Below are 23592 nucleotides of genomic sequence, written 5' to 3' on the forward strand. Positions count from 1 at the left end.
GTCACGTGACAGACAGAGTAGCGGGAAAACACAAACACGAAGGTTTCCGGTTGTTAGTTGTTAGCAGCTACGCGACCTCGAGTCGTTTTCAGATTTTTTTTATCCTTTTTTTTTTATTACAGTACGATATTGTCGTTTAGCAGGAGAGAAACTGCCGGGGATGATCGCCGCTCAGGACACATCAGGTAAAACACTGACCTGTGGTAAACCAACTGTGGGGAGCTGTGTGGGCTGTGTTTCAAAAACGGATACGTAGTTTATGACTAGTGCACTAAGTAGGGTACAGAGCGCTGCCACTGTTAACACAGGTAGTGTGTTTATGTAGGGAGCAGTGCTGCATTTAGGATACGGTTTTACCTAATACCTGATTATTTGAGCAGATTTGCTGAATGTTAGTGTGTGTAGAGTGGTGTACAGGTGTGTATAGAGTGGTGTACAGGTGTGTATAGAGTGGTGTACAGGTGTGTATAGAGTGGTACAGGTGTGTATAGAGTGGTGTACAGGTGTGTATAGAGTGGTGTACAGGTGTGTATAGAGTGGTGTACAGGTGTGTATAGAGTGGTGTACAGGTGTGTATAGAGTGGTGTACAGGTGTGTATAGAGTGGTGTACATGTGTGTATAGAGTGGTGTACATGTGTGTATAGAGTGGTCTATGGTGGTGTACAGATGTGTATAGAGTGGTGTACAGGTGTATATAGAGTGGTGTATGGTGGTGTACATGTGTGTATAGAGTGGTGTACAGGTGTGTATAGAGGTGTACAGGTGTGTATAGAGTGGTGTACAGGTGTGTATAGAGTGGTCTATGGTGGTGTACATGTGTGTATAGAGGTGTACAGGTGTGTATAGAGTGGTGTACAGGTGTGTATAGAGTGGTGTACAGGTGTGTATAGAGTGGTCTATGGTGGTGTACATGTGTGTATAGAGTGGTCTATGGTGGTGTAAATGTGTGTATAGAGTGGTGTACAGGTGTGTATAGAGTGGTGTACAGGTGTGTATAGAGTGGTCTATGGTGGTGTACATGTGTGTATAGAGTGGTGTACAGGTGTGTATAGAGTGGTGTACAGGTGTGTATAGAGTGGTGTACAGGTGTGTATAGAGTGGTCTATGGTGGTGTACATGTGTATAGAGTGGTGTACAGGTGTGTATAGAGTGGTACAGGTGTGTATAGAGTGGTGTACAGGTGTATAGAGTGGTCTATGGTGGTGTACATGTGTGTATAGAGTGGTCTATGGTGGTGTAAATGTGTGTATAGAGTGGTGTACAGGTGTGTATAGAGTGGTGTACAGGTGTGTATAGAGTGGTCTATGGTGGTGTAAATGTGTGTATAGAGTGGTGTACAGGTGTGTATAGAGTGGTGTACAGGTGTGTATAGAGTGGTCTATGGTGGTGTACATGTGTGTATAGAGTGGTCTATGGTGGTGTACAGGTGTGTATAGAGTGTACAGGTGTGTATAGAGTGGTATGGTGGTGTACATGTGTGTATAGAGTGGTGTACATGTGTGTATAGAGTGGTGTACAGGTGTGTATAGAGGTGTACAGGTGTGTATAGAGTGGTGTATGGTGGTGTACATGTGTATAGAGTGGTGTACATGTGTGTGTATAGAGTGGTGTACATGTGTGTATAGAGTGGTGTACAGGTGTGTAGAGTGGTGTACAGGTGTGTATAGAGTGGTGTACAGGTGTATATAGAGTGGTGTACAGGTGTGTATAGAGTGGTGTACAGGTGTGTATAGAGTGGTACAGGTGTGTATAGAGTGGTGTACATGTGTGTATAGAGTGGTGTACAGGTGTGTATAGAGTGGTGTATAGTGATGTACCGGTGTGTGTATAGAGTGGTGTATGGTGGTGTACCGGTGTGTATAGAGTGGTGTACAGGTGTGTATAGAGTGGTGTATGGTGGTGTACAGGTGTGTGTATAGACTGGTGTACAGGTGTGTATAGAGTGGTGTATAGTGATGTACCGTGTGTGTATAGAGTGGTGTATGGTGGTGTACAGGTGTGTATAGAGGTGTACAGGTGTGTATAGAGTGGTGTACAGGTGTGTATAGAGTGGTGTATGGTGGTGTACAGGTGTGTGTATAGACTGGTGTACAGGTGTGTATAGAGTGGTGTATGGTGGTGTACAGGTGTGTATAGAGTGGTGTACAGGTGTATATAGAGTGGTGTATGGTGGTGTACAGGTGTGTATGGTGGTACAGGTGTGTAGAGTGGTGTACAGGTGTATATAGAGTGGTGTATGGTGGTGTACAGGTGTGTATAGAGTGGTGTACAGGTGTATAGAGTGGTGTACAGGTGTATATAGAGTGGTGTATGGTGGTGTACAGGTGTGTGTATAGAGTGTGTACAGGTGTGTATAGAGTGGTGTATGGTGGTGTACAGGTGTGTATGGTGGTGTACAGGTGTGTATAGAGTGGTGTACAGGTGTGTATAGAGTGGTGTATGGTGGTGTACAGGTGTGTATAGAGTGGTGTATGGTGGTGTACAGGTGTGTATAGAGTGGTGTATGGTGGTGTACAGGTGTGTATAGAGTGGTGTACAGGTGTGTATAGAGTGGTGTATGGTGGTGTACAGGTGTATATAGAGTGGTGTATGGTGGTGTACAGGTGTGTGTATAGAGTGTGTATGGTGGTACAGGTGTGTATAGAGTGGTGTATGGTGGTGTACAGGTGTGTGTATGGTGGTACAGGTGTGTATAGAGTGGTGTACAGGTGTATATAGAGTGGTGTATGGTGGTGTACAGGTGTGTATAGAGTGGTACAGGTGTGTAGAGTGGTGTATGGTGGTGTACAGGTGTGTGTATGGTGGTGTACAGGTGTGTATAGAGTGGTACAGGTGTGTATAGAGTGGTGTATGGTGGTGTACAGGTGTGTATAGAGTGGTGTATGGTGGTACAGGTGTGTATAGAGTGGTGTATGGTGGTGTACAGGTGTATATAGAGTGGTGTATGGTGGTGTACAGGTGTGTGTATAGAGTGGTGTACAGGTGTGTATAGAGTGGTGTATGGTGGTGTACAGGTGTGTGTATAGAGTGGTGTACAGGTGTGTATAGAGTGGTGTACAGGTGTATATAGAGTGGTGTATGGTGGTGTACAGGTGTGTATAGAGTGGTGTATGGTGGTGTACAGGTGTATATAGAGTGGTGTATGGTGGTGTACAGGTGTGTATAGAGTGGTGTACAGGTGTATATAGAGTGGTGTATGGTGGTGTACAGGTGTATATAGAGTGGTGTACAGGTGTATATAGAGTGGTGTATGGTGGTGTACAGGTGTGTATAGAGTGGTGTACAGGTGTATATAGAGTGGTGTACAGGTGTGTATAGAGTGGTGTATGGTGGTGTACAGGTGTGTGTATAGAGTGGTGTACAGGTGTGTATAGAGTGGTGTACAGGTGTGTATAGAGTGGTGTACAGGTGTGTATAGAGTGGTGTATGGTGGTGTACAGGTGTATATAGAGTGGTGTACAGGTGTGTATAGAGTGGTGTACAGGTGTATATAGAGTGGTGTACAGGTGTATATAGAGTGGTGTATGGTGGTGTACAGGTGTGTGTATAGAGTGGTGTACAGGTGTGTGTGTGTGTGTGTGTGTGTGTGTGTGTGTGTATAAAGTTGAACCCCTGGGAAACCTGAGGTTCTGCTTGTGCTTTTTTGCATGTTCTCCTTGTGTATGACAGTTTGGACCTGATGAATGAACCCGTCTCGACCCGCTGTGACCATCAGTTCTGCAGGTACGACTCGTTTTTATTCACACATTTCTTTCTTTCTATTTATTCGTGTTAAAATATTAGTTGTAATGAGATCATTACTGTAGAGTTTATTTATTTTATATTTCATCTGCAGAATGTTATTTTACTCATTTACTAATAATTCTGATTTTCTTCCTACATTTATTTTATCAACAAATTTTTCAACCTTTTATTGAACTTGAACTGACTGAGAGTGAAATTTAACCCCTAAATGATCAGTGTGTAATATAATATCACTACATTTATGGTTTTCTTTCTTTCTTTAATTATTTTAAATAACATTGTGTATTTTTTATTGATGAGTGTGATTGATTAAAGTGTTTGAGTGTGATTGATTATAATGATTGATAAGTGTGATTGAGTGTGATTGATGAGTGTGATTGATTATAATGATTGATAAGTGTGATTGATGTGTGATTGATGAGTGTGATTGATTATAATGATTGATAAGTGTAATTGATGAGTGTGATTGTGTGATTGATTATAGTGATTGATAAGTGTGATTGATGAGTGTGATTGATTATAATGATTGATTGAGTGTGATTGATTATAGTGATTGATTATAGTGATTGATTGATGAGTGATTGATTGATTGATTATAGTGATTGATGAGTGTGATTGATTGAGTGTGATTGAGTGTGATTGATTATAATGATTGATTGAGTGTGATTGATTATAGTGATTGATTATAGTGATTGATTGAGTGTGATTGATTGAGTGATTGATTATACTGATTGATGAGTGTGATTGATGAGTGTGATTGATTGAGTGATTGATTATACTGATTGATGAGTGTGATTGATGAGTGTGATTGATTATAATGATTGATAAGTGTGATTGATTATAGTGATTGATAAGTGTGATTGATTATAGTGATTGATAAGTGTGATTGATTATAGTGATTGATGGATGAGTGATTGATTGATGAGTGTGATTGTGTGATTGATTGAGTGTGATTGATTATAGTGATTGATTATAGTGATTGATGAGTGTGATTGATTGATTGATTGATTGAGTGTGATTGATTGAGTGTGATTGATTATAGTGATTGATTGAGTGTGATAAGTGTGATTGATGAGTGTGATTGATGAGTGTGATTGATGAGTGTGATTGATGAGTGTGATTGATTGAGTGTGATTGATTGATTATATTGATTGATGAGTGTGATTGATTGATTGAGTGTGATTGATTGATGTGATTGATTGAGTGTGATTGATTATAGTGATTGATTATAGTGATTGATGAGTGTGATAGATTGTGTGATTGATTGAGTGTGATTGATTGAGTGTGATTGATTATAGTGATTGATTGATTATATTGATTGATGAGTGTGATTGATTGATTGATTGAGTGTGATTGATTGATTGAATATGATTGATTGAGTGTGATTGATTATAGTGATTGATTGATTATATTGATTGATGAGTGTGATTGATTGATTGATTGATTGAGTGTGATTGAGTGTGATTGATTATAATGACTGATAAGTGTGATTGATGAGTGTGATTGATGAGTGATTGATTGATTGAGTGTGATTGATGAGTGTGATTGATTGATTGATTGATTGAGTGTGATTGATTGAGTGTGATTGATTATAGTGATTGATTGAGTGTGATTGAGTGTGATTAAATGTGATTGATTATAGTGATTGATTGAGTGTGATTGAGTGTGATTAAATGTGATTGATTATAGTGATTGATGGATGAGTGTGATTGATTGATGAGTGTGATTGATGAGTGTGATTGAGTGTGATTGATGAGCGTGATTGATGAGTGATTGATGAGTGTGATTAATGGATGAGTGTGATTAATGGATGAGTGTGATTGATGAGTGTGATTGATGAGTGTGATTGATGAGTGTGATTGATTGAGCGTGATTGATGGATGAGCGTGATTGATGGATGAGCGTGATTGATGGATGAGCGTGATTGATGGATGAGCGTGATTAATGGATGAGCGTGATTAATGGATGAGTGTGATTAATGGATGAGTGTGATTAATGGATGAGTGATTAATGGATGAGTGTGATTAATGGATGAGCGTGATTAATGGATGAGTGTGATTGTGTGATTGATTGATGAGTGTGATTAATGGATGAGTGTGATTAATGGATGAGTGTGATTAATGGATGAGTGTGATTAATGGATGAGCGTGATTAATGGATGAGTGTGATTGATGAGTGTGATTGATTGAGTGTGATTGATGGATGAGTGTGATTGATGAGTGTGATTGATGTGTGATTGATTGAGTGTGATTGATGGATGAGTGTGATTGATGGATGAGTGTGATTGATGGATGAGTGATTGATGAGTGTGATTGATGAATGTGATTGATGAATGTGATTGATTGAGTGTGATTGATGAATGTGATTGATTGAGTGTGATTGATTGAGTGTGATTGATTGATTGAGTGTTATTGATTGATTGATTATAGTGATTGATGAGTGTGATTGATTGATGAGTGTGATTGATTATAGTGATTGATTGATTGAGTGTGATTGAGTGTGATTGATTATAGTGATTGATTGATTGAGTGTGATTGATTGAGTGTGATTGATTGATTGAGTGTGATTGATTATAGTGATTGATTGATTGAGTGTGATTGATTGAGTGTGATTGATTGAGTGTGATTGATTGAGTGTGATTGAGTGTGATTGATTGAGTGTGATTGATTGAGTGTGATTGATTGAGTGATTGATTATAGTGATTGATTGATTGAGTGTGATTGATTGAGTGTGATTGATTGAGTGTGATTGATTGTGATAAACATGTTCAGGTTCTGCATGGCGAAGCTGCTTGAGAGAAGTAAGAGAAAAGAGGCGAGCTGTCCCATCTGCAAGACCAAAGTCACTAAGAGGTGTATTGTATTGTATCATATTAATAATATTTATAATATATACATAAATCTTCTTACCAACTTGTGTTTGTTTTTGTGTGTTAAAAACATCTACCAGGAGTCTGCAGGAAAGTCCAGGCTTCCAGAAACTGGTAGAAGGTCTGCGGAATTTGGTTCAGTCTTATGAATATGACACAGGAACAAACTGTAGGTGTTTCTATTACATTTATACATAGTGTTAAACAAACGTCCAAAATAGATACAAGTGCATTCCAGAGTTTGAGACGTGTGTGTGTGTGTGTGTGTGTGTGTGTGTGTGTGTGTGTGTGTGTGTGTGTGTGTGTGTGTGTGTGCGGGGTCCTAGATTTCACTGGTTTCCCCCAGAGGAGACGGAGCACTAGGTGAGAGTCGCACGGTCACTGCTGTTTATATCCGAGCGGGCGCATGTTAATGGCACTGAGGTTCAGTGTGTTTGTTTTGTTGCGTTAGCGTGGAGACGGAGTCGAGAGATCAGCAGGGCAGCGGAGGAAACACCTCAGAGACGGAGAAGGAAGCGACTCCGTCCTCCTCGGCAGCAGGTGAGACGAGTCTAAAGCGCATGGTGAGTTTTACACCATGAAGTTTTCAGCACTCTGATGGTTTGAACTTCATTACAGCTAAAGACGCTTTCGCAAAACTCATGTGTTTGGAGGATTCGGGTGCCGACGCCCCACAACAACTCTCCTCACACACCAGTCCTGCCGATTCAGCACAAAAACCTGCAGGTGCTCCACTGAGAACACGAGGTGCTGATTCAGCAGGTGTGGAGACGGAGGAGGCTCCTGGTGACGTGAAACCCTCTCTCAGGAGATCCAAACGTCTCGGTCTGGAGCCGGACAGAATTCCAGATCAAAGACAGAAGAAAAGCGTGCAGAAAGTGTCCGAGTGGCTGCTGAAGATTTCTCCGACTGCAGACGAAAGCACCGTGGCAGGAGATCGTCCAGGTTTCCCAGAGAGCGACGCTGAAGAAGGGAGCACGGCTTCACGCGCGTCCACGGAGATCCACGATGTCGCCATGCCGAGTCCTGTAAGAGAAGCTCCTTGTCGAGGTCTGGAGGAACGAGTGTTCGGTGCGGTGTATAAACGCGAGCGCAGGGTCTCCAAGACCCTCAAAGTCACCAGAGGGTTTTCTCCAGAACGAGAGATCCTCACGCCTAAAAGGAGGTCAAGCCGTAAATCCACTCCGGCGGATTTTATCAGGAGGACGTCGAATGAAGATAAAGAAGACGGAGATCAGCAAGAGGAACCCGATAAAACAAAGAAAGAAGAAAAGCCGTTAAGTTCTTCAGACCAGGAGGAACCCGTGGTGCAGAGTGAAAATATGAAAGAAAGTCCAGAATTTGAGGTCCCTTTGAAGAAACCATGGAGAAGATCTAAGATGCAGGAGGTCTGGAAAGTGGACCGTGATTTGACCGAGAAAGAAAACGCAGACAAGAAGAAAGATGGGAATAGACGGGTCACTAGGAGCAGCCGAGACCCTACTAAACAGGACGAATCGGAAAAATCCAAAAACGCCAAATGCGCCCTCGATCTAATCCGTGCTGGATCTGAGGACCTTGACCTGATGGAGAAGGTTCCACAAAATCCCAAAGTCATCAAGACTGAAGTTGATATCGAAAGTTATCCCAGTAGTGCAGATCCGAAGTCTCCTGACGCTCGGAAAACCAGACGGAGCGCAAGGCTGCAGGAGTTTACTGCAGAAGTCCGAGGTCCTCCGAGCAGACGACGAGTGAAACCAGGACTCCTCAAACGTGATGAAGGACCCGAGAACAATCCACCTCCGAACCCGCATGAGCCGAATGCTGAAGCAGAAAGTTCTGTGAGGAGAAATGGGTGTGTTTACAACAACGACCTTGAAAACATCGAAGCCGTGCAGTCAAGCGAGGATCCATCCATCAAGTGTCCATCTCAGGAGAACGTAGCTGAAGACGTTTCCCTCGTCCCAGACACGGTGGATCAGGACGAGAACGTCGTTGCTCATTCTCCCAGAGTTGCAGAATTTGAAGCAGGTCCTGTTCCTGAATCTTTACCGCAGAAATGTCAGGAATCACCATCTCCCAAAACGTTTCCACCTGGTGATCCAGAGCAAGAAGACGACACCAATGATAGTGAACTCGACACGGAGCAACTCATGAAGACCTTCAAGACCACTAAGAGGAAATCCTTCTATCTGGGTAGTCCCTCACACTCCAGAGCCCAGGAGAAATCTCTCACTCAGATTTCAGAGGAAGACCAGCAGGAGAACGTAGATCATGCTGAGATACCACCTAACTGTGTGGACCCTGATCACGGTCTCGCCCCAAATGCTTGTGAGATAGCACCTCGGGAGGTATCATCTCCGACAGCTCAGAGCGGTGCTGCAGATGTTCTGAGCGTCAGTCTGCTTCAGGTAACATCGGCTGATGTTCCCGGTCTTCCAGAAGACCCCAATTCTGTCAAAGCATCAGGTGCCAGTGAGCATCCTGAGAAGGTTCAAGATTACAGGCCTCCTTTGAATACTGAGCTCGGAAATTCGGTCCAACTTTTCTCTGCAAGCACGACCCAGGAGGAACCACGAGGCTCTCACAGGAAGATCTCATCTCCAGAAATACAAGGCAACCAAGTTTCCAGCATCTCGTTGGGAAGATCCTCGGAAATTCTGTGTAACAACCTGGAGTCCTCAGTCACCCCTGATGGTCTGGTACCTGAAGTTTTGGTCATGAAACCTGCAACCAATGACAACCTGGATGAGATGGATGAAGGTGAAATTCCATCTCAGCCACGAGTCTGTAGGAAGAGAAAAGCCCAGAGACTGGAGTCTTCAGACTCGGAATCCAGTGTTGAGAACGACGACTTGCCCCCATTAGCCCAGATACTTAAATCTCACCGACCACCTTCTGATGATCTGGTGAAGATCCAAGCTGAAGAACCAAACCCAAAGCCTGGTTTAGGTCCTGGAAGTCAGGAGAGCCGCTCTCACAGTGAACCAGAAGCTCAGTCAAGTCCAAGTCAGTGCATCGCTCCGTATCAGAAACCCGGATCTCTACAAGATCTAAACTCGAATGGTGTCCAGGATGGAGCTCCTGATCCACCTTGCAGAGATGACTGGATGACGTCTAGCCAAGGATCTGTGGACCTTTTTGGGACACCACGGCAATGTGAGCATCTTTATTTATACTCGTAATATGAACCAGCAACACATGAAGATGCTTTTTTCTGAAGGTCCTTTTCTTCACTGTCAGGTGATGAAGCTGACCATGGTGTTTGTGGAAACACTGAGATCTCCGGCGAGTCTTCTCAGTTCTCTAGTGAGATCATTAACACCCAGGTGAGGGCGGGTTTTTATTTATTTTTTTAAACGTTCCTGTTTCATGATGGTTCCAGGTCTTTGGATTATAGCCACGCCCCCCTCAGACATCCCTAGCTGTGATTGGACAGCAGCTGTATCATTGTGTCTTTTCATCGTGGTACGTTAGCGTTGAGTTGCTACTGAAAGCTGTTAGGTTTATATCGTATGCGATCTAGAATAAAAGGTGCAGATAGAAAGCACTGATGGCCAGAAGGTGGCAGCAGATACACGAGAAACAGCAACTCTATGGTCCACACTGCTGTCTAAGAAAGCAGCAGGAATAATGATGATCATGAAGATGATGAAGGTGATAAAGATGATGGTGGGGATGGTAAAGATTGAGATGATAATTGCATTTGGTAATTGTGGTGATAAGAATGATGATGACGAGGTTGGTAATGACGGTGAGGATGGTGATGAGGACGGTGATAACTGTAAAGATGATGATGAGGATGGTGATGATGATGAGGATGGTAATGACTGTAAAGACGGTGATGATGATGATGATGATGATGATGATGTGTCAGTAACGTGCACAGTAACAGACTCAGTGTGAGATGAAACCGAGTGCTGTATTGATGATATTGAAAATCAAAGTGATTTGTGAGAAACTGTTCAGTGTTTAATGAACATCATGTGGATTCCATCTGCAGCAGAGAGAAGAGATGCAGCAGGAGCTGCACAGGCTGGAGAGAATGATGGCTCTGGTGTCTGACGCGCTGCAGAAGAAAGACGGAGACTTGAGCGATAAAACTAAGATGGAGGACGATGACGTGCAATCAGGTACCCACCGTCAAATCCATCCAAGCTCCTGGGGGCTCCATCCAGGAACCTAACTAACTCATTTATTTAGTAATAATAGTGTTAGCATGTTCCTCAACAGGAACCAATTCAGGAACTGACCGTGATTGCTGGAACTGAAATTTAGGAATGTTTTCAGAACTTTAGCAGGATCCTTTGATGCAGTTATCGGAGTTCCATCACCAGGATGAGAGATGTTCATAAGAACATGTTCTACAGGATGATGTTAACCTGTGTGTGTGTGTGTGTGTGTGTGTGTGTGTGTGTGTGTGTGTGTGTGTGATGACCTGCAGGACAGCGAGGCAGAATGAGAAGTCAGCGAGGCTGTAGGAGTGGAAGACAAGCTTCTGAGCGGTCAGAGGTTGGAGGTCAGCGTTCTGAGGGTTCAGCTGTGGAGGTGAACGTGGAGAAGGATGCGAGTGAGCTGAGAGGACGAGGTCTGGCCCAGAGAAGATCCTTTTGTCTGCTATGATCCGATATAATTTATGTGTCAGTTGTTGAGATGTTTGTGTTGTTGTACGGTGACGGTGAGGTATTCAGTGCTTTCTCTTTCAGGTGTAGGAGAATGCTCAGGAAAGAAGGAGTGCTGGACAGGAAGTGGAGGAAGGATGGAGATGGTGATGTCAGGGCTCAGTGCCAATGAACAGGTCAGGAGTTTTAGATCTCATCATCTGTGATGTTCCTGTACAGATCATTCACATCCACAATCTGCACCATGATGTTCACATATCATCAGCTCGTCAGTGTGAAGGAATACTGGATTGTGATTGGCTGGAAGGAGTTTGGGTGTGAATACTGCTTAACTTGTTATCAGATAAGCGTCCATCATACATGCCCCTGTGAGTGAGCAGTTACTATAGAAACCATAACGATTATTATCCTTATGATAATTATTCTACAGCTCCTGACCAATCAGAATCCAGGATTCACTGGAACCGGGAAATGATTTTATTATAAAATCACTGTTTTATATTTATCAGTGTAAATTGATGTCACAGACTGTGTGTGTGTGTGTGTGTGTGTGTGTGTGTGTGTGTGTGTGTGTGTGTGTGTGTGTGTGTGTGTAGGGCCTGGTGAAGAAATTTGCGAGGAAGATGAAGGCTGGTGTTAGCAGTCAGGTCACGCCCACTACAACACACATCATCATTAAAACAGGTGTGTGTGTGTGTGTGTGTGTGTGTGTGTGTGTGTGTGTGTGTGTGTGTGTGTGTGTGTGTGTGATCTATTCCGGTGATATTTTTTGTTGTCTCTCTTCCTCTATACCTCCTCCCTCACACACACACTCACACACACACACACACTTAATTACTTCCCTGTGTTGCATTGTTTCAGATCAAAGCCACTCCTAACGAAGCAGCGTATTTACCAGGGCCATTAAGAAAGTCGTTTAAGTGCCGCCGTTACCATGGCAACCGTCTCCTGAGCTTTGATGTTTGATGTGTAGAAAGCGTTTGTTTTTTTCTTCCTCTAGAACACTGCACTTTTTTGCTGATTTTCTTTTGGAGCGTGCGCTAATGTGGCTTCTGCACTCGCATTTTATTTTCCAAGCAGAATAAAACCTCCGATTGGCTGAGAGTTATGCAGTAGCGGTGAAGGATGTTCACACTCAATCATCATCATCATCAGCAGTCGTTTTTTTTTACCTTTCATTTGCAAACATGTTCAGGAAGTCTGTCGCAGTTCATTTGCATTATAACCTGGCACTTGTGCAAATGTATTTGCCCCCTAATTAATATCTAGCCCAATTAACTCATTAACTTCAATGGTCACATGATTCATCACATGATGCGAGTTTGACCTGTTGTGAAAGCTCTTAATCACCTCACAGTGAAGCATGGTGGTGGAGTCATCATGGGATTATTTTTATATACAGGTGTGTTGTGTGAATTTAAATGTGAGAAGTCTGTGCTGCTTCTCTCTCTCTCTTTCTCTCTCTCTCTCTCAGATATATATATAATATATCTGTCACTCTCTCTCTTTATCTCTCTCTATATATCTCTCTCTCTCTCTCTCTCTCTCTCTCTCTCTCTCTAGAGATAGACAGACTCTCTCTCTCTTTATATATATATATATATATACACATGTGTCTGTCTGTCTGTCTCTCTCTCTCTCTCTCTCTTTATCTCTCTCTCTCTCTCTCTCTAGAGATAGACAGACTCTCTCTCTCTCTTTATATATATATATATATATATATATATATATATATATATATGTCTGTCTGTCTGTCTGTCTGTCTGTCTGTCTCTCTCTCTCTCTCTCTCTCTCTCTCTCTCTCTCTCTCTTCTCTAAAACCATATCTTTTTTACTCATTCACTCCATCTGTTCTTTCACAGATGGAGACCTGGTGTGTGAGCGAACGTTAAAGTACTTCCAGGGCATCGCAGGCAGGAAGTGGATGGTGAGCTTCCTGTGTGAGTATCAGCGCTGCTCACATCACACGTGACCCTGTGTTTACACACCAGCCATCTCCTAAAAATCAGCTTTGTGCTGTTGGGTATGTGGGCGTGGCCTATTTCATGAGTGTGACCTGTTTGTGTGAGATGAAACCTGTTTTTCTCTCTCTTCAACAGGGATCTCGGAGTGCTTCAAACACAGCAAACTTCTCACTGAAGTAATCTCTCTCTCTCTCTCTCTCTCTCTCTCTCAGCATTTCTCTCATTTTTCTTTCTGAAATCCTGAATGATAAATTGTGCACCGTCTCGTCTCTAAGGCTCCGTACGAGGTTTGCGGGGACGTCGTTAACGGACGCGATCACAACGGACCCCGGAAAGCCAGGACTGCTCATAACGTGAGTCACGTGTTTCATTTGTTTCGCACAGTACAAACACAATCCTCACAATCACTCCACAGAGATACACTACTGAAGAAAAACAACCTGACACTGATCTGCTCCTGAAACATCTGGAGAACTTCAGTGAAGATCAGTTCTCACGTTCGTCTGTGTGTGTGCGTGTGTGTGTGCGCGCGTGTGTGTGCGCGTGTGTGTGTGTGTGTGTGTGTGTGTGTGTTTTCCAGCTGCTGATGAAAGGGTGTGAGATCTGCTTCCAAGGTTCCTTCACTGATATGACCTCAGGTAACAAGGTGTATTCAGTTCTATATTTGAATTTTTCTAGGCCCCTCCCCCTTTTTTAAGGTGGTTGTTTTCTTTTTTCTTTTTATTGATGTGGTTAAACGTCGGTTTGTGAACGACGTGTTACAGATCAGATGGAGGTGATGGTGGAGCAGTGTGGTGCTACAGTCATGAAAGATCCTCTGATGTTCTCCAGAAAGGTGCCTCTGTTTGTCTTTCTCTTTATATCAATGTCTATAACTTTTTATACAGACATGTATATATATTGTGTGTGTGTGTGTGTGTGTGTGTGTGTGTGTCAGGATCAGGATATCTGTTACCAGGTGGTGGTGGTTCAGCCTGGTCCTGATGACTCTCAGTCTTACTACACAGGTGAGGAGATCCTGTACACTTTACCACGTCAAATTTCAGGTCAGAGGAAGTGTTCAGGAGCACACTCAATCCCAAACACACAATCTATTCACTGTACATACACAATACATACAGGTTATATATAATAATGGCCAGTAGGGGGCAGTGGAGGCTTTATGTGGGGGCAGTGGCAGCTCAACTCTTATGGCTCTGGGCTATGGCTCTACTAATCAGAAGGTCAAGCGTTTACACCCAGAACTTATTCAACACATACACAGTACATACACTTTACATACGCTATAAATATACAGTACATACACTATAAATATACAGTACATATGCAGTACATAAGCTATACATACACTTTACATACACAGTATATACACCATACATACACCATACATGCACTATACATAGACCATACATACACTATACATACACTATACATACACCATACATGCACTATACATAGACCATACATACACTATACATACACTATACATACACCATACATGCACTATACATAGACCATACATACACTATACATACACTATACATACACCATACATACACTATACATACACAGTACATACACTATACATGCACAGTACATGCACTATGCATACACAGTACATACACAGTACATAGACTATGCATACACAGTACATACACAGTACATTCACAGTACATACACTATACACAGTACATACAGTACATACATAGTACATGCACTACATACACAGTACATACACAGTACATTCACAGTACATACACTATACATTCACAGTACATACACAGTACATGCACTATGCATACACAGTACATACACAGTACGTACACTATACATTCACAGTACATACACTATACGTACACAGTACATACATAGTACATGCACTACGCATACACAGTACATACAGTACATTCACAGTACATTCACAGTACATTCACAGTACATACACTATACATTCACAGTACATGCACTATACATACACAGTACATGCACTATACATACAAAGTACATGCACTATGCATACACAGTACATACACAGTACATTCACAGTACATACACAGTACATACACTATACATTCACAGTACATTCACAGTACATACACAGTACATGCACTATACATACAGAGTACATGCACTATACATACAGTACATGCACTATACATACAAAGTACATACACTATGCATACACAGTACATACACAGTACATTCACAGTACATACACAGTACATGCACTATACATACACAGTACATTCACTATACATACACAGTACATGCACTATGCATACACAGTACATACACAGATTTATGATCAAACTCTTGATGTCACCCAGATGAGGATGGGTTCCCCTTTTGAGTCTGGTTCCTCTCAAGGTTTCTTCCTCATAACATCTAAGGGAGTTTTTCCTTGCCACAGTCGCCACGGCTGCTCATCAGGGATAAACACACACCATTCACCTTCACTGTTGATTTGTGTAAAGCTGCTTTGAGACAATGTCTGTTGTGAAAAGCGCTATACAAATAAACTTGACTTGACACAGTACATACACTATACATTCACAGTACATACACTATACATTCACAGTACATACAGTACATACACTATACATTCACAGTACATACACAGTACATACACTATACATACACAGTACATACACTATACATACACTATATACACAGTACATACACTATACATTCACAGTACATACACAGTACATACACTATACATACACAGTACATACACTATACATACACTATATATTCACAGTACATACACAGTACATACACAGTACATACACTATACATACACAGTACATACACTATACATTCACAGTACATACACAGTACATACACAGTACATACACTACATACACAGTATATACACCATACATACACTATACATACACTATACATTCACAGTACATACACAGTACATACACTATACATACACAGTACATACACTATACATACACTATACATTCACAGTACATACACTATACATACAGTACATACACTATACACACAGTACATACACAGTACATACACTATACATACACTATACATACACAGTACATTCACAGTACATACACTATACATACACAGTACATACACTATACATACACAGTACATTCACAGTACATTCACAGTACATACACTATACATTCACAGTACATACACAGTACATACACTATACATACACAGTACATTCACAGTACATACACTATACATACACAGTACATACACTATACATACACTATACATACACTATACATACACTATACATACACTATACATACACAGTACATACACTATACATACACAGTACATTCACAGTACATACACTATACATACACAGTACATACACTATACATACACAGTACATACACTATATACATACACTATACACAGTACATACACTATACATACACTATATATACACAGTACATACACTATACATTCACAGTACATACACTATACATACACAGTACACTATACATACACAGTACATGCACTATACATACAAAGTACATGCACTATGCATACACAGTACATACACAGTACATTCACAGTACATTCACAGTACATGCACTATGCATACAAAGTACATACACAGTACATTCACAGTACATTCACAGTACATACACAGTACATGCACTATACATACAAAGTACATGCACTATGCATACACAGTACATACACAGTACATACACAGTACATTCACAGTACATACACAGTACATACACTATACATTCACAGTACATACACTATACATTCACAGTACATACACAGTACATGCACTATACATACACAGTACATGCACTATACATACAAAGTACATGCACTATGCATACACAGTACATTCACAGTACATACACAGTACATACACTATACATTCACAGTACATACACTATACATTCACAGTACATACACAGTACATACACTATACATACACAGTACATACACTATACATACACAGTACATGCACTATACATTCACAGTACATACACAGTACATACACTATACATACACAGTACATGCACTATACATACACAGTACATTCACAGTACATACACTATACATACACTATACATACACTATACATTCACAGTACATACACAGTACATACACTATACATACACTATACATACACAGTACATACACTATACATACATACACTATACACAGTACATACACTATACATACACACTATACATACACAGTACATACACTATACATACACAGTACATACACAGTACATACACTATACATTCACAGTACATACACTATACATACACAGTACATACACAGTACATACACTATACATACACAGTACATTCACAGTACATACACAGTACATACACAGTACATACACAGTACATACACAGTACATACACTATACATACACAGTACATTCACAGTACATACACAGTACATACACAGTACATACACATACATACACAGTACATTCACAGTACATACACTATACATACACAGTACATACATACATACACAGTACATACACAGTACATACACTATACATACACAGTACATACACTATACATACACAGTATATAAGCTATAAATACACCGTACATACACTGTACATATACACTACATAAGCTGTACATACAGGTGATCATGAATGTTACACTTTTGTGTTTGTGTGACTGTAATGTAGAAAGTGACACAAGAGTGAAAAAAACTATAAAGTCCATTAAGTGTAAAAAATGATCCTCACTCATCCCCCCCCTCCTTCTCTCTCTCTCTCTCTCTCTCTCTCTCTCTCTCTCTCAGCTCTACAGAAGAAAGCCACAGTGGTGACTCGGAACTGGCTCCTGGACTCGCTCTCCACGTACACGCTCCAAAATCCACTCCATTATAAACCATAACGTTTATCTGTGGGGGTTGTGTTTTTTTATTTTTTTATTTTCCTTGTGTTGTGTTTTCTTTCTTCTCCTCTCTTCTCTTCTTTCTTGCACTTTATTTGTGTGGAGTTTTGTTTATTTGTTTTCTCACTATATCCACTGTCTGGCCAAAAGTATCAGGACACACGACTTCTCCACTCACAAGCAGTTCCTCCCCAGACCGTTACACAAACTCAGAGAACGCACAAAGCTATCTCCATGAAGATCTGCCTTCCATGGGTTGGAGTGGAAGATCTCCTGCGTAAGAGCTCTAACGATATTGGGATGAATGTGAACGCTGAATGCATCACCTCATCTCACCAACATCAGTTCCTGACTACTAACACTTTTGTGGCCGAACGAATCTCCACCAAAATCTCTTCCCTAAAGCAGATTTGATCTAGATGTGGAATGAGATGTTCTGCTCAGATGTCCACAAACTTTTGACTCTACAGTGTATCACTTTGACTCCACATAAAAAAGAGAATCGATTTTAAGGTTTTTGTAAATAAGATGGTCCTCGAACATTTCAGTATAAAACACTCGACAAGTGTGCTTGTGTTGGGTATCTTTTATTCCCTCCTCACACACACACACACACTTTCCTGTTGTAGTTTTGCTTGTTCACTGTAAGTTCTCCCTCTGGCACAGCCATTAATAATGAAAGCTTTGGAGTGTTTCCTCCTCCTCCACCCCCTGGGACCTGTAAAAGCACAGTCTCACAGGTTCTCCATCCATCCACCATCAATCTGTCCATCCAACCCTCTCTCCTCCTGCTCACTCAGCATCAGCACTCACACACACACTCCTCCTGAAACTTTCCCCTTCTCTGGAGTGAAACTGCAGAGGCTGGAGGTTTTTTTCTCTGTGCTCATCGTTTCTGCTCCATCAGTTTCATTGTAATGTAGATATCAAATTCTGCTCTTTATTACAGATCAGCCTTCAGGAGAACAACAACTTCTCCCTCCTTGTACTTCTCTTCAAGGTCTTAAAGGAGCCTCAGTAAATGGACCATGGACACGTCTGGTGTACGTTTCTCTATCATGGCCTGTAGTGTGTAAACTGAGAACTTCTCAAAGGTTCCTAACATTTCTTTCCAAAATGGTTCCTCAGCAAGGTTCCTAACAGGCTTTTTTTTCTAAATAGCTCCAGCTTTAGATCGGTGATGAAGCATTAATATGGGAGAGAGACCTCCTTTCAGAAATGTTCAAAAAACTTCATCATGCTGCTCCACACCACTCTCTCATTCCTTTCCTCCACTGTCTCCTTTCCTCTCACACACACACACACACACACACACACACAGAGAGCTGCCCCAGAAGATCATGTTGTCTGGAGTGAACATTGCGAAAGTTCGGACCTCACTGATGCACATCCAAATTGTACTGTGAATAGAGATGAGATGAAAGTGATGATGATGAGCTGAAGGTTGTGTAGTGGAGGTGAAAGCGACTTCAAGCAGATCCATGGGGCAGATCCCCGTCCCACAGAGGTGTGATCTCTGAAGGTCCTTCACATCTTCCCAGAATCTCAGGTGTGTAGTAATGTGCAGGTGAACAAGAGCCTTTTTTTCATGAACAAGAACAGAACCAGAGGGTTTTGGATTTGTGTGTGTGTGTGTGTGTGTGTGTCAGGTTTCATCCAATTTAATGACACAGGTGTTGTGGAGTGAAGGTAATTTCCAGACCACAAGTTGAGCAATGTGACACACACTTTATGCTTCAGGTAGAATGTGTTTGCAGAACAATAACAAGACTTCTCAGTGACTCACACACACACACACACACACACACACTCAGCAGGAGGGCACACAGGTGATTTTTCTTCTATGAGCATGAATTTCCTGCTGAATAATTGAATACGGTTCGAGTGTAAACAGAGATCAGACAGCGGTGAGACGAACTGTGTGTGTGTGTGTGTGTGTGTGTGTGTGTGTGTAAATGGAGAATAGAAGCAGTGGACGTTGAAAGAGAAAACTAAAGTTTTTATGGGTTCTTTCACGTGGCCTCCTGCTTCCTCACATCCACATGCGTCTGAAGACCAGGAGGTCCTGACTTCTTTCTGTGAGGGCCACAGAATTTGTCCTTTCTTTAATGAGGGTCTGGGAAAAAAAGCCACGGGCCGGAGTGATTGTGGAGATTTAATTATGATTTTAAATATATTTATTTCACTGATGCTGGATGAGTTTATTATTTTGTTCTGCACCGTACAGACAAACAAGGGGTCAGTTTTCAAGACGGATCTACTGCAGATAACCGATTAATCAACCAACAGTAATGGATACTGGATCGAGAAAAACACCATGTAAAATTGCACTAATATTTATTACAAATTTTTTTTGAAAAAATAACCAGTACTGAATCGTTAAAATGAGCTCAAGGAAATAAATATGAATTATTAATTATAAACTTAATCAAATGAAAATAAATCGAATCCAGCGTTCTCCGTGCGGCACACGCTCTCGCGTCTAAAACCAAACTGCACATGGTGTCAGTGATTCGCCACTAGAGGCCGCTCTTGTAATGACAGCAGACTGGAAAAACTATCGCTGTGGATTTTTACTTTATTAAATACAGATACGAGTAAAACACTGTAAAAATGTCGCATCGTTCAGAAGGCCGTTCCACATGTGGGGGCTGTAGTTTGGGGACCCCTGGTCTATAGTATACCTGATTGAGAGGCCTCTAGACTCATTAGCATGGAGGGAGAAGATAGAACTATTTCTCATAATCCCTCAGGACATGCGCCACAGAAGATCTCATCTTTCTCTTCTCAAGGGTTAATCCTCATGCTTGGACCCCCCTACACCTCACCCCTGGGTGTGTGTGATGGTGTTCTAGTCAGGGATTGTATACACCACAATCTGAGATCAGCTTCATCTTTAAACCCTAAGGGAACCTCTTCCTAGTGAGCCGCTCTCCCACTCACTCTCACTTTAACACCAGATCATTTTCCTGCTTTCCATCTCCACCACGGTGAATCACTCATAGTGTGAAGAATGAACCCTGAGGAACCTGTGAGGTTCACCTGCGTTTCAGAACACACCTGAATGATACCCATATATAAGGGAGAAGACGTTAACGCTGAAGGAGATGCTGTGTTTGTTGTTTAGTTTGCTCTAATATAGACGTGTGTGTGTGTGTGTGTGTGTGTGTGTGTGTGTGTGTGTGTGTGTGTATGTGTGTGTGTGGTGTGACTTTACCGGAAGATGGATGGAAAAAAAACAAAATGGATGTGTGGTTTCATGTTTCCACCAGAGAATGCCATCTGGAGCTGTGTGTGTGTGTGTGTGTGTGTGTGTGTGTGTGTGCGTGTGTGTGCGATACTTATTACAGATGCAGTGTCTATGTAAGGATACACTGTGTGTTATGTGTTGCACTTCCTCTTTTATATCTATGAGGTTAGTGTGTAAACAGAACACACACACACACACACACACACCTTACTGCTTCCTTATAGAAAAAATGCCTTAGGGACACACACACACACACACACACACACACACACACACACACACACACACCCAGAATTATTACTCAACAGTAAAACAGACAGAAATAATAAATACACACTCTTGTGTGTGTGTGTGTGTGTGTGTGTGTGTGTGTGTGTGTGTTCTGTTTTCACACTCCAGTACACATTTAATTACCATTGTGTTTTTCAACGTTTTTCTCACACAGTAAATAATGTGCTGACATGACGTGTGTGTGTGTGTGTGTGTGTGTGTGTGTGTGTGTGAGCACTAATTACATGAAGTTCCTGTTAAAGTGTAATTTTACACCTGGGCTCTGATGTTTTCATAAAAAAAAAAATAAAAAATTGAACCACATTATTTGATTTTGAATTAGAAATATAATAAATATTAACAATTTAACAATTTAAGTTCTATATTAATAATGTGGTAATTCATTGATGATTATTTTAAACATAAAATTTTGTATTAATATAATTGTATTTTTGGTAAAAATCCAATTAATCCTGCTACTTCATTTGTTTGCTTATTTATTGCATTATTTTTTATTTATTTTTAATTTATTTAACATGAATTTAAGAAATAAGAGACTAAAATAATATTATTTGTTGATAATGATTAAATCAAATCTGTAGGAAATATAATTATTTTATTCTTCATGAAGCTGAAAAAAAAAGGAAATATTCCTAAAAATATTTTAAAACATTTTCACCCATAAAAATGTTCATTTAATGATGGTTTTCTCGAGACAGGAAGTGACATCAGTCTGTTTGTCCAATCACGTGTCAGATTCTAGAGGAGCAGCTGCAACAATTACACTAAATATTTCCTTATTTATTTATTTATTTGTTTGTTTGTTTGTTAATTTTCCAGGGTTTAGGGATGAACCTGGTCTCAGATTGTGATGTAGACAATCCCTGATGGGAACACCATCACACACACACACACACACACACACACACACACCCCATCACACACATATACACACACACACCATCACACACACACACACACACACACACACATACACACACACACACACACACACACACACACACACACACACACACAGGGGCGAGTTGTATTTTTTATGTAAATCCGGGAGTTACAGCTGTACAGATGTGGAGTCGTGCCATAAGAAAAAAATATAAGTGCATTAAAAAAAAAATAAAGTGCATCAGCTGAGGAACATGAGGACAGAGTTCATCTGAACATCTACACAGGAAAGAACATCTAACACCATCATCATCCTCTTAGTCCTCATCTTTGTTGTCATCATCGTCCTTATACTCTTCATCATCATCACCATCATCATCCTCTTAGTCACCATTATTGTCATCATCATCATCCCCCTCTAAGTCTTCCTCCTCCTCCTCATCGTCAACATCTTCCTCGTACTCCTCTTGTTTATATTATCGTCATCTTCCTCATCCTCCCTTCAGTCCTCATCATCATTATTGTCCACTTAGTTATTATTTTTGTCATTATAATTATAACGTCCTCTGTCATCATCATCATCATCATCATCCTTTTACTCCTCATTGTCTGGATTAGCATCATCTTCATCATCATCCTTTTAGTCCTCATCATCATATTGTTCTCTGTTATTATTTTTATCATCATCATCATCATCATCATCATCATTCTCCTCCTCGAAGTCATCATCATCATCCTTCTCCTCTAAGACATTGTCATCATCATCACCATCATCATCATCTCTATTTTCCTCCTTTGTCATCATCATCATCATCATCATCATCATCATTATGCAGTAGGAAACAAAATGACACTAAATATAAAAATAAATTCAAGGTTTTTTTTACATTGAATCATAAAGATGTTTATAATAAACTCCAACAAAAAGCAGACCAAATGAAATCCACAATAAAAAATTCAATAGAATGTAAATAATAATAATAACAGGCTCCGCCCCCTGCAGCAGCTTTTCCCGTGAACAAACGAACAGTAATAATGTTTATAAATGTTTTTTACTGATAATCAAAATCCATAAATCCAGAAAATTGTTAAAAATTCCATAAAGGA

At 40.9% G+C, this 23592-nt stretch overlaps 2 protein-coding genes across 2 annotated transcripts in view; one reads left to right on the forward strand and one right to left on the reverse strand.

Moving 5' to 3' along the window:
- The first annotated feature begins 160 nt into the window (after nucleotides 1-160).
- On the forward strand, nucleotides 161-18630 carry LOC124388778 (breast cancer type 1 susceptibility protein homolog). Its single transcript, XM_046853798.1, has 19 exons — nucleotides 161-185; nucleotides 3628-3724; nucleotides 6517-6597; nucleotides 6695-6783; nucleotides 6941-6977; nucleotides 7066-7154; nucleotides 7233-9752; nucleotides 9837-9922; nucleotides 10597-10726; nucleotides 11038-11181; nucleotides 11300-11391; nucleotides 11812-11899; nucleotides 13078-13155; nucleotides 13315-13355; nucleotides 13455-13532; nucleotides 13760-13817; nucleotides 13944-14014; nucleotides 14117-14186; nucleotides 17968-18630. Exons 1-19 carry the CDS (start codon nucleotides 161-163, stop codon nucleotides 18060-18062), a joined length of 3969 nt encoding a protein of 1322 aa, XP_046709754.1. The 3' UTR covers nucleotides 18063-18630.
- Nucleotides 18631-23345: 4715 nt separating this feature from the next.
- Nucleotides 23346-23592, reverse strand: part of LOC124388646 (rho-related GTP-binding protein RhoN-like) — a 19030-nt gene continuing 18783 nt past the window's right edge. Inside the window, exon 5 of the mRNA XM_046853530.1 lies at nucleotides 23346-23592. This exon is cut by the window's right edge and continues 444 nt beyond it. The gene's annotated coding sequence lies outside the window, so the exon portion shown is untranslated.

Source organism: Silurus meridionalis, chromosome 7 (genome assembly GCF_014805685.1).
Source record: "Silurus meridionalis isolate SWU-2019-XX chromosome 7, ASM1480568v1, whole genome shotgun sequence".
In the NCBI taxonomy this organism is placed as follows: domain Eukaryota; kingdom Metazoa; phylum Chordata; class Actinopteri; order Siluriformes; family Siluridae; genus Silurus; species Silurus meridionalis.

Excerpts from the sequence above, each read along its gene's own strand:
- LOC124388778 (XM_046853798.1), top strand. The coding sequence starts at position 161 with ATGATCGCCGCTCAGGACACATCAG. Across the intron at positions 6,784-6,940 it reads ATATGACACAGGAACAAACT|ATTTCACTGGTTTCCCCCAG; the intron begins GTAGGTGTTTCT and ends GCGGGGTCCTAG. Across the intron at positions 13,533-13,759 it reads AAGCCAGGACTGCTCATAAC|CTGCTGATGAAAGGGTGTGA; the intron begins GTGAGTCACGTG and ends TGTGTTTTCCAG.